Genomic DNA, 12,330 nt, shown 5'->3' with positions numbered 1-12,330 from the left:
ATCTTGTATTTCAGGGCTTCGGGGTGTGTGTGTGCGTGTGTGTGTGTGTGTGTGTGTGTGTGTGTGATAGGGCAGCCAAACCCCCTCTTTCCAATTTGAGAGAAGGGAAAATTCGGAGGTGAAACTCATCACTGCCACCCAAAGTTCCTCCTTGCTCCTACCGTTTTCTTTTCCCCAAAGTCCCCAAGAGTGACACTACAAAGGCCAAGTTTGCACATCACACTAAACACTGGTTGGTGCAGCTTTCGTTTTGCACACCAGACATTTCAGACTACATTTCCCATCATCCAGTGCCTTGATTATGGTTGTATTGTGATTGGTTTTTTAAAAAATGTTGTTAGCTACCTTCAACTCCTTTGGGAGAAAGGTTGGGATTGGAATTTAAATCCTCACCCTGAACAATGACAATGGCAACTGAGGCTGAAGGAAGTTGTGGTCCAAAACATCTGGAAAGCACCAATTTGGAGAAGACTGGTTTAGCTTTATGAGGGCAAGCCTATATGTGCCTGAGCAAAGCATCAGACTCTCACACTCCCCTTTCCAACTAAGATTACCTTCACTTCCAAAGAAAATTGGCTTAGTGTTACATATGGACTAGGGAACTAGCTTTGAAACAAACTCTGGGTAGTTTAACAAGCCAGCTTCATGACTCATGGTTTGAGTTCATTGTGACCACTATTTTGCTCAGCCTTAATACAGGGCACTACAGCTCCACCCTCTGGCCACTGCAGATCTTATTCAGCAATTCTCTGGCTTTTGAAGTATTTTCCAACTACTTTCAACCATGCCTCAAAAATAAAAAGAAACCTATTAAAAGCAATTGGCTGGCTGTTCTGGAAAACAGGATGCTGCCCTAGAAAGACTTTGATCTGATCTAGAAAAACAGTTCCTAATGGCTTCAAGTTCCTTCCTTACAGCTGCTTGCCTCTGTCCGTGACTGACAGAAACTGTATTATTCAAATAGGAAAATGTTTTGCAAAATAAACACTTTGCAAAAGAAAGAAAGGAAGGAAGGAAGGAAGGAAGGAAGGAAGGAAGGAAGGAAGGAAGGAAGGAAGAAAGAAAGAGGAAGGAAGGAAGGAAGGAAGGAAGGAAGGAAGGAAGGAAGGAAGGAAGGAAACTTTGCACATCAGCAATCAAAAGGGCTAGAAACCTGCTTGTGGAAAAGAAAAGAAATAAAGCTGCGTTTCTTTGGGATCTAAATTCAGTAACCTCTACCACATCTGCACACACACACACACACACACACACACACTTTACAATCTGGAACTGAAAACTTTGGCTGCTACTGAATTTGGACATGTTTAGCAAATGAACACATCCTTTCCCGACCAGAAGGAAGGGTTGCACTGCCATGTTATAACGTGAATGCTTTGGCCCTCTTAACAACTGTTCTGTATGGTGGCAGAGGTCCCATTCCCGCTCAGCCATTGGTGATGTGCATCTCTGAGACTGCATCAGTTTGCATGAACATGATAACGACGATTTACGAGACCACCTAAGATTGTTGCTGGTGTTGTTGTTTAAGCTGGCATATTTATAGCAGCTATCACTGGAATTTTAAAGCGGCACTTCTCCATGTTATGCGTGCAGTTTCAACCACATTCTGAGGACAACTGAATGACCATAGCTCAGTAGCACAACATCTCCTTTGCATATAGGAGGGAGGGCTAGGAGGGCTGCCTCTCTGAAATCCTGGAGAGCCACTGCCAGCCTGTGTAGACAGTATGGAGCTAGATGGCCTGATTCCAGCAGAGCAGGAGACTCTTAATCTCAGGGTTGTGGGTTCAAGCCCCATGTTGGGCAAAAGATTCCTGCATTGTAGCTGGTTGGACTAGCTAACCCTTGTGGTCTCTGCCAGCTCTACAATTCTATGGTTCTAGCTCCCTATGTCCCTGTGTCAGCAGCTTGCCAGTGTTATAAAAGGTTTTAATGGAGATCTGCGGGAGCTGCTGAGCTTCACACACACACACAGGATACAGGATTGAGTCACCAGATATTAAAGTCACTTACTCCTCTAGCCTGGTTGATGGTTCAACATATCTCCCTCTTCACAGATCCAGCTGTTCCCTTTGTTCCGACATTCCCAGAAGATGAGTTCATTGTCATCACCGAAGAAGAAGAGTCCTCCACCATCCCTTGCCGGACAAGTGACCCCAACGCCCAAGTAACTTTGATGACCAGCGAAAGGAAAATCGTGTATGCCTTTTATGACAACAGGCAGGGCTTCATCGGAAACTTCTCCGCAGGCTCCTATCTGTGCAAGACCACCGTTAAGGGAAAGGAGTTCCTGTCCAGTCAATTTGTCATCTATATTTACAAAGGTATTTCTTTTCACCTTTTCTCTATGTAAGGGACAAATGAGTTTTTCACTCACGCCCTTGAAGCATGAGCGAAAAACTCATTTGTTCTTTCCATATATCGCTGCAATGCATTATATGTGGGGCTGCATCTAAAGATGTGGGATGTAATCCACTGAGAGCAGTCAAACACAACATTCCTTGTTTTCCTAGAGAAGACATGCAGGGGAATGTTTGGTCCAGCCAGTCAAAAACTTCCTGTTTCCTTTTGGCTGGAACATCCTTCCTTTGCATGTGACTAGAGGTGGGCGTGACCTTGCCTGTCCAGGTAACAAAAGGACAAGGCATGCTGTCACACTCTCTCTTTTTCACTTCCTCCTTCGTTGAACCAGCTTCTTAGCTAGAAATGGGGTATTGGGACCAAGTCTCCCATATGGAGTAGATCCACATGTATCTATTTGTAACTAAGTCTGCCTTCAGGGATCCAACTGTGAACTGATGTGAGTAAACAACTTTTATCAACTTTAAATAAGATTGTCATGTGTTTATTCTTTTATAAAAGGGGACTTACCAGGAACATACAATTCAATACTGAATTGTATGGTAGTCAGAGGCTTACACAAGCCTGCAGGCAGCTATCTGCTGTGCGTTTAAAAGGGGAATGTAAAACTCTGCCAAGTTATAGAACCTGCTAACACTAGCTAGTAAGGATATTAATAAACAATATATCCTCTCCTGCCTCCTTGAACATCCCCACAAAAGATAGTTCAGAAACTTCAGCTTTTGCAGAATTCAGCGGCCAGGTTGCTCACTGGGACAAGACTGTTTGGGCACACAAGGCCAATCCTACTGGAGTTGCCAATTAGTTTCTGGGCCCAATGCAAAGTGCTGTTTTTGACCTACAAATCCTTAAACAGCTCAGGACCACAATACCTCAAGGACCCCTCTCCCCATATGAACTGACCTGGACCCCACCACACCCCCTGGTCTCTGAGCTGCTCCCCACCCCCTGCCCCAAGAGAGGTGTCTCCTCATGCTGCCCCACAGGGGCCTGGAAAGATGATGCCCCCAGACTTAGCGGTCCGACAGAGACCGACCAAAGGTGAATGTGAGGCAAGCAAATTACCTCACCTCGGGAGGCAGCAGTGACAGCAGCGGGCGCTGCTGGGCCTGCATGGTAGAAAGGCTCTCCTTCAATGCTGGGCACTCAGCTCCCAGGCAGGTACTTAGCTCCCAGCAAGCACAACGCCTGCCTGCCTGCCTGCTCAGCCTCCTGGTTTTCTGTCCATTCCCAACAGCAAAGGCTGGTGCACTGGCTGGCTGGCTGGCTGGGCTCCCTCACCCACTTGCCTGTTTACTCCGAGGCCACCTCAGTTCCTGGCAACCAGAACCCCCTGGCCAACCCCAGAGGCACTATTCGCCTGGGGAGCTTGTAGCCAGGGCTGCTGCAGCAAGCAGCCACACTAATCTTTGGAAGGCAGAGATGTGAGAAGGTATCACACGAGGAAGGGAAGGAAAAAGGAACAGAGGGCAGTGTTGCTCACAGCACCCCTGAGTATCATTCAAGCCACCCCAGGGTGCCACGGCACACTGGCTGAAAGCCACTGCCTTACATTTTGGAACACCTGACAATAATCATGTCAATTGTTGAATGCTGGTTTCTGAAAGCACCGTGGTTTATTTTAACAGACTTATCCCTTTGCCTTAGTGCAAAGGTCCCCCTCAACAGTTCCTCAGAGCAAATTGTTCAAAAGAACCTCTGTGATGTGCAAAATATTTCTTAAATGTGCTAATTCTCTTTTTCCTCTTCCAGCTACATCCTATCTTCATGTTGAGATTGAATCCCCCAAGACCGTGTATAAGACAGGAGAAACCATTGTTGTAACGTGTGTGGTCTTGGATAACGAAGTCGTGAACTTACAGTGGAATTATCCAGGGAAAGTGGTAAATATCTCTCCCCCCCTCCCCAAATACTTGTTGTTGAAAAGTGACCGAAGAAGACTGTGGGTGGAGTTTTAGGGGGATTTTTTTTTTTTTGGTAAAAAATAAAAATAACAAATAGAATAAAGACAGATGAGAGAGCATTTTCTTGTTGCGTTAGCTGGGTATCATGAACCAAGACTTTATTGTTAGTAGACCTGCAGAACTTTACAAGATGTTAAGAGGAGATGAGTAACATATGAGGTTGACAGGAAGTGGGACAGTGGTTATAAAGTAATAACACTCCCCTCAAACCTGGAAAACATAATAGAACAAAAAATGGAGTGTTTCTGGAGCTGCCCACATGTTACACTTCTGTACATGTGAGAATATGACTGTCTACAAATGACTTCAAGTCATAATCAGATGGGCTGATTCTTCTCTGAAGCACAACACACCAGAGTTAACTGGGAGCTAGTGCAGCAGAGGATCTTAAAGTGGTGGATTGGGACTAATCCTGCTTCAGAAAGTTATTGCAGAGATAAAAAGAAAGAGTGGAAGAGTGGAGAATTAATCACAACGGGCTGGAGCCCAATGGCGGTAGTCACACTAAGGTCTCATTGATATTGATGTGAATAGTTAGTCATGACTACCTGAAGTCCCATTGATTTTGATGGGAAGCAAGTGGATCCAACTTCGTGTTTATCACAGCTACCTCAGCAGAAAGACAAGGGAAGAATAAATCTCATAAATTGTCATATTGGGCCAAAGTGAACTGAGAATAGATCCCATGCCTAGATTTATGATAGTGTATTCCTAGTCCCATTCATTCTGATTCTGCTGCTAAGATTTTACTTTTCTCCATGTCCATAATGTGCCATGTGATTAAGTAGATAAGTGAGCAATACCATAAATAGGATTTCGGTTTTTAAAAAAATGTTTTGCTCTCATTCTTGGCATCTATCAAACCCGCCAACTGGCCTGTTTTAACCTGGACATCACAGATCACAGAAGCCAATCCTGGCATCTGTTTTGATTCCCGGTTGTCCCTTTTTCGGTCTAGCGCTCTCGCGATTTCAGAAAATAAAGAGTTGGACAGTGTGCTTCTACTTCACATCAATTTTAGTTCTCAGAAAAAGTCTTTATTTTTGTGTAGGCCCCAATTTTGTTAGTTTCCATATTCATCAAGAGCTCTAGCTATTCCTACTGCTTTCAATTTTTTCACCACCTTTGAGGAAGGCTGTGCTGTGGTTTGATCTATTAGATCAAAGAATCCTTCCTTTGACAATTGCCTAAATCACAGAAACTGAGGCGTTTGGGATGGGTTTTTTGTGGTGGGGGAGGTATTACAAATTAATTTTGCTTTCTGAAAACCTGAATAAGTAATCGGAACAAAAATCAGTAGCATTGCCACTCGAATGGAAATAAATTACTGTGATCCCAGTTTGCTGACTTCCTTTTCTACCTCATTAGCATTCAGCACTGTGGACATGTTGATTTTCAAATGTACTAATTCTAGGTTTGGGCCCAATTTTTTAATATTCACGGTATAAAAAATAATTTTTTTGGCTGTTACATGTATTACTGCAGTCTTCAGCATTCTCAATAGGTTATGCTCAGAGTCACTTGACTGAATAGTCACACAACTACTGTGCTCCAGCTAGGGCCCATATGTGCATATAAGCTGTCATTAGTATATCCTTGGCTATATGATGAATTTCACAGGCAAGCAAGGTACTGTGTGCATGATTGTTCCCAATCTGCAAAGAAGAGGTGTATATGCCTCCTGTGATACAGATATGGAACCACCACCAAAAGTTCCCTGTCTACTAGTGGAAAAAGTCTTTGACTGTTTGTCCATTTGACCTTGAGATGAAGATGGGATCTACTATAGGGCTTTCTCTGAGGGTCTTTGTGAAACCTGGAAACTGATAATGGATCTTAAGGGTGCCTAGTTGTTTTCTGTAGCCATGTTGTTTGACCAAGTTTTCTGATACTTTAACTATGCAGAAGAACAAAGGTACAATTTCACTTGAGGACATCAAAATTCCAACCCAGAAGCTGGTTTACAACCTGACCATTCCAGATGCTTCAGTGAAGGACAGTGGAGATTATGAATGTGCTGCTCTTCACGTGACCAAAGATTTTAAGAAAACGAAAAGAGTCGTGATCACAGTTCATGGTACAGTCTGCTTCTAGTTTCCTTTGTTGTTCTCAATTGAGCATGCCAACTATCATTGAGAGATACTCATGGAAACCTTTGTCCTCCTACAGATAAAGGGTTCATTCATCTGGAACCCCATTTTAACCCCATGGAAGCTGTCAATCTTCATGAAGTTAAAAAATTTGTAGTTGATGTGCATGCATACCCAGAGCCAAAAATGTTTTGGCTGAAGGACAATGTGACTCTGATGGAAAATCTCACGGAGATTGTCACTAAGTCCCAGCAGATCCAGGAGACGAGGTAAAGAAAATGCTTGCCAAGGAATTTGTAGGTTTTAGTTGTCCAGTTCTCCATTTGCAAACCAGAGTATCTCCTTGGAAGTAGATTGATCTCTCCTCTAGAGAATCTGCAGCCTGTTCTGTATCTCTATGAAAATTCCACTTGGCAGATTCTTGGTTCTCCAATTCCTCTACTATTCCTATCTTTGTGCATTTTTCAAACCTTTATTTGGCTTCATACAGGTTTTAAGAATTATTACTTGCTTCTCCTTCTGATTTATTATAAGATATGCAGGATGATTCTATGCATGTTTACTCAGACATCTCTTCAGGTGACTTCAATAGGGTTTACTCCTAGGGTTGCCTGCTTACAGTTTGTTGTGTCCTTGTCTACTCAAAAGCCAAGTCTCCTTGGGTTGCGTCCAACAGTGTCACTCAGCTGACAGTATGGGTGAGTGTATCTGCTCTGGAGACTCTCCCACCCCTCCAAGGGATTGCATAGGGAGGGGGAAATTGCTTACCTCCCTATTCCATTGTCAGAATCCTTACTGTCAGCTTTTGCAACTCTGTTGGATACAACCCACTAAGTGCACTGGGATTACTCTCAGGTAGGTATAATAAAATAAGGCTATAATTCCATGCATAGAACCAGGCTGTTAGAGAAATAGGGTGTGATTCAGAGAAATTTGAAGATTACCATGTAAAGTGTAACATACATTTCCCCCACTCCCGCAGTACATTCGCTTTATCTACTTAAGTTTTACTGACGTAAAGTATATTCTTTAACATAGTAGATTGTCTTACATTAAACATTGGTTTAAAGCATTTATCTCATTCTGAAAGAGATAGTATTTCATACATTTTTTCAGTCCTCCCTCCAAAAAGCCCACAGAAGAAAATGGAAATTTCTGTTAAATTTTACTATACCCCTCGCAAGGCCTTCACTTCACTAATCCGATCACCTCATAAATGTAAATGTTCTGGTTTTTGTTTTGTTTATTTGTTGCTTCAGAGTATTACAGACACAGACACACACACACACCATAGCTGTCAACGTTTCCCTTTCTAAAAAGGAAATTCCCTTATTCCGAATAGGATTCCTCGCAAGAAAAGGGAAAAGTTGACAGCTATGACACACACACACATCTTCTCAGGCAAGCAAAAAGGGGACAGAACTATCCTTGCATTGATAATGTGTGAAATTAACACAGGCCAAATTTAGTCTGATTCGTTTGTCCTTACCATATACCGAGCCTGTCTTTTACACACAGAGAGATTGATTTCCAACAAAGCTATCAGTTTGTTTTGATTATTTTTTTTACTGTTCCTCTTGTGGGAAATGATCACAATGTTCTCTTTCAATAGGTACCAGAGTTTATTAAAATTAATCCGTGCCAAGGAAGAAGACAGTGGATATTATACTTTTGTAGCACAGAATGAGGATGAAACTCAAAGATATATTTTCTCCCTGCTCATACAAGGTAAACCTGTAAAATGGGTAAGATCAGTATAAAACTAGAGGAGTTAGGTAGATGCGGAAGTGACACTACAGAGACTGATCCATAGGCCAACAAACAAATATGAACTACTGTGGGTTTAGGAGAAAGTTTAGAAAGCTAGAAAAACTAAACTTGGAAATGGGGGTGAGGGGAATCAGCTGTGAAGCTTGCTGGGTAACTGTGGGCTAGTCATTTCTCAGCCTAATCTTCCTCATGATGTTCCTCATGGCAGGAGGAACATGTGTGCACTGCAGATGAGGAGGAATTTGAACTGTGCTCTCCCAGTTGTTTAACCACATTGACTTTCAGGGAGATTTAGGTAGCCAAAGGCCTGGTGTACACAGACAAAAACAGATGAGAGGATAAGATTGTTGCTAGCTTGAACCATTCAGACTGTAGGTGGTAGTGCAAGCTGAGACACACATACATCTGGAAAGTAATTACCGCACACAGAAATCAAGCATGGTGGGGGAAAGGCAAAACTGCAGTTATTCCCCCTGGGGCGTGGGATTCAATCATGTGATTCCTACCCATCTATCTGAATTGATGCAGCCCAAAAACAGTTTGGCCACCTCATTTGCTGTTTGTGTAGGTCACATTTGGGAACCTGTTGCTATCTACTATGGTCAGTGGTCAGGGGTGGTGGGTGCTGTAGCAACTGGAGAGTCAGAGTTTCCTAAGCCCTGGTGTAGACCAAGCCTAAATGTGCAAGCTACAGCCTAGATGACTAAATCCAGGTTACTTCTTTCATGTGACCCCGGCCATATTATTTGTACATTGAGTTCTTGATCCTAGAAGGAAAGTTCTCTTGCCATTCGTGTATCCAGCATTTGCAAGAAACAGCATATGGTACGAATAATACTTCTGAAAATAGGAGTCAATAATAAGGCAAATTATCTAGGAACAAACTCGCTTGCTTGCCGCTGTCCATGGAAGATACTTTGGAGATTAGTTCAGCCCCAGATGCCGACAAACTTAAACATCTGCTGTGCCTGGCTGAGAGTCAGAAATGGTCCCTTCCACATGGATTTGATTTGGAGAGAGGAAGGGGTACATAAAAGGGATGAGGAATCTCAGCACAAAATGTGCATTTAGTGTAGAACTTATCATGGCGACCATTGCTCAGAGATATTTTGAAAGAAGAGTTTTGGAAAGAGTTCATACAGATGTCTACTCCACCCACCCCCATCTATCAATCACTTATCCTAATTTATGTACTGTACTTGTGTGTAACTTTTCTCCTGAGCTGTTTACATATGGTTCCCAAGCAGCCTCTTATCCAGACCTGCTTAGCTGCAGCAGCAGAATGGCTGTCATGTCATCTGCCTTTAAAGCATTCTCTCATAGCTGGGACAGTAGCTCTGTGTTAGAGAACATGGTTTGCTTGCAAAAGGTCTCAAGGACAATCCCTGACACCTACATATAAAAGGATCAGGTTGCAGGTGACGTCTAAGACCTCTGCCTGGAACCTTGGAGAGCCACTAAAAGTCAGAGTGGACAATACTGAGCTAGATGGATAATCAGACTGACCCAACTCATAGGAAGGCCATGTCTCCTACTTTACAGAGGACAGTCCTCTATTGGAAGGGCTTCCAAGAACCGTAAGAAGGGAGAGTAGGGACCTTGGTGATGCCTGTCAGTAGCATGTGGACAGTAGACTGAGCAGACACACCAGTTCACCACTATGGTGAAGACACAGTGTATTTCTGTTTTAGTTAATTACTTCTAAATTTGCATGCATCGATACATATAAATCAGCATATCCACATTGTATCCAAAACACGTGGTAGACACCAGGTTGGCAAAAGATGAATGATCCAAGTAACAGTCAAAGCATGGCTTAAATTAGTCAACCAATCAACTCAAGCTTCAATTGATTAATCTGTGAGAGTCAGCTTACTAAGGGCAGGCCATTTTGGTCTGTGGGATGATGAACTAAGGGCTGGGCTTTTAAAGGCTGTTTGGGTTGTGATATGCTGCTGTAACAGAATGAAAAATTATCTTGGAAATAATCTAAAAATGCTTCAGCCTATTGACAGCCTTAACTCAAAGAGGAGTTCTGAAATGAGCAAAAGAAGAGTTCATTCTTCTCTTGATCGTGCACCCCCAGCTTGCTGTGTAGCTGCCTTGTTGTGACTGGATTCCTTTATTCCACGTCCCAAAAGTACTGCCATATGTTCTTCTCTTGAAGCCAGGACCCTGCTAAGGCCCTACAGGATATGAGTCTCGATTAAAGCCAGTGAACTAGTAATTCCCACTGAAAACTAACCTTCCGTCTGATCCTATGCATGTTTATTCACTTGAGTTAATTGGGACTTTCCTCAAGAAAGTGTGCAAGGTTTTGCAGTAGAACGATCCCATACTATCCATCTTTACTCAGAAATAAGTCATACTGAATTCAGTGGAACTTACTCCAAGGAAAGTGTTCTTAGGATTGCAGCTAACAGCCTAATCTTACCTATGTTTAGTAAAAAGTAAGTCCCACGGAGTTGGATGGTGCTTGCTTCCAGTAAGTAAGTACAGGTAATCTAGATACAGGAGAGGATATCATGTGTTGGTGAAAACAAGCAAAGAACTCCAGAAAGTCTGAATCCAGATTTCCCAAAGGAATGACTGAGTTTGCCAGGCAGATGGGAGTTCAAAACTATGCTTCTGTTGCTTCTTTTCAATAAACAGAATTTCTTCAGCACTGTAAGGATCTGACATGCTCTTCCCAAATTACCCTTTTCAGTTCCAGCTTTAATTCGAGATCTGGTGGATAGTCATCACGACTCTGCGGGGCAAACAGTAACATGCTTGGCAGAAGGGACACCACTCCCTGATGTGGAATGGCTGGTTTGCAAGGACATTAAAAAGTAAGGAAAGTTGATTCTGACCGTCTTAGAATATCATCCGTGGAATTATAAATGGATAACATGATTATAGATCGATAAGCTTATGAATTCTTTATAATACATAGGGACTTGCATTTTTAGAGATGGAGGGGATATTATTTCAGGTAATAATAAACCTCTGCAAGTTACTGTATATTGCTGTTGTAACATGGTCTTCTGAGTGGGTAGGTGTGATGTTAAATGACTTCAATGTGTCTTTTTATTATTATTTGGGGGAGAAACCACAACAATCATGTGACTACCCAATGATGACTGGATCTCAACATATGGGCAGGGAGGGGGTCCCAGCAAAATTACCCCAGCTGCTGTTTCCTTTGGGAGGGAAGCTGCCAGCTTCTACTACAGTATGATTTATAACTAGCACCCAGGTGTAAAGATTACTAATAATCTGGTCATATCAGTTGTATGTAGTCAATATTTTCTAAGCTGCTTTGTAGTCACTGGTTATCATCACTGGGCATGACCTTTTCTTGAGCCTTCATCCTCATTTGTTTGCCGGGAGCATCCTGTTTGTTTAATGAGCATTCATTCTCATGCGTTTGTGGGGAGTTTAAATGATGTTGCATAGTTCATCTTCCAGTGCATTTTTGCATGTTGGGGTCGTGGGAAGTGGGTTTGTTGCGCAAGACCTTCCATCCAACTGAATTTGATGGTTTATTTTTGAAGTCTATCTGAACATGGCAACAGCCTGGAATTGCCCAGTGAAGTTTCCAAAGTGGTACCTGTAATCAGCATGAAAAGCTTGTGAATTCTTCAAGGACAGTTTTTTTTAAAAAATAGTTTTTATTAAATATTTTCTTGTGCTACAAAACACACAAATAAATGGGAAAGTACATCTGTCACCTCCGCTTTCAACTCATAGAGTCTTTTTCACAGTTCGTTTACACGTAGTGAGAGACAATTTTGTCATAGACATCTTGCAGTGGAAGGAAAAGAGGGGAGAGAGGGAGAGAGACGGGGTGTCGTTCTTCTGTTCTGTTTCAAAGTGTTAGCATAGGAGTTTGTGTCGGCATCACATGGGCATGTTGTGTATGTGTGTGTGTGGAGAGAGAGAGAGAGAGAGAGAGAGAGAGAGAGAGAGAGAGAGATTGCAGGAGGTAGGAGGTAGGAGGTAGGTTGTGTCCAGTTGACATTTCTAAGGCAATGTGTCTTCATACAAGGGGTTGCCAATGTTTTGGACTTCATTTCACCACATCCCTGATAATTGGTCATGCTGGCTAGGGCTGATGTGAGCTTGAGTCCAAGACAACACACTGGCCACCCACTGATGTATGT

General features: G+C 42.7%; 1 protein-coding gene across 5 annotated transcripts in view; it reads left to right on the top strand.

Annotated features, from left to right (window-relative positions):
• PDGFRA (platelet derived growth factor receptor alpha) overlaps nt 1-12,330 on the top strand; it is a 63,545-nt gene that overhangs the window by 22,251 nt on the left and 28,964 nt on the right. For all 5 annotated transcript variants that reach the window (XM_083755447.1, XM_083755448.1, XM_083755445.1 and 2 more), the window contains exons 4-9: nt 2,058-2,324; nt 4,114-4,244; nt 6,231-6,402; nt 6,495-6,684; nt 8,028-8,143; nt 10,893-11,016. In XM_083755447.1, coding sequence (XP_083611573.1) covers nt 2,058-2,324; nt 4,114-4,244; nt 6,231-6,402; nt 6,495-6,684; nt 8,028-8,143; nt 10,893-11,016 — 1,000 coding nt within the window. The remainder of the gene's footprint in view (nt 1-2,057; nt 2,325-4,113; nt 4,245-6,230; nt 6,403-6,494; nt 6,685-8,027; nt 8,144-10,892; nt 11,017-12,330) is intronic.

Source organism: Podarcis gaigeae (assembly GCF_964106915.1).
Source record: "Podarcis gaigeae genome assembly, chromosome: 9".
In the NCBI taxonomy this organism is placed as follows: domain Eukaryota; kingdom Metazoa; phylum Chordata; class Lepidosauria; order Squamata; family Lacertidae; genus Podarcis; species Podarcis gaigeae.
Note: the sequence above shows the minus strand (reverse complement) of the source record. Positions and strands in the feature narration are given on the sequence as shown.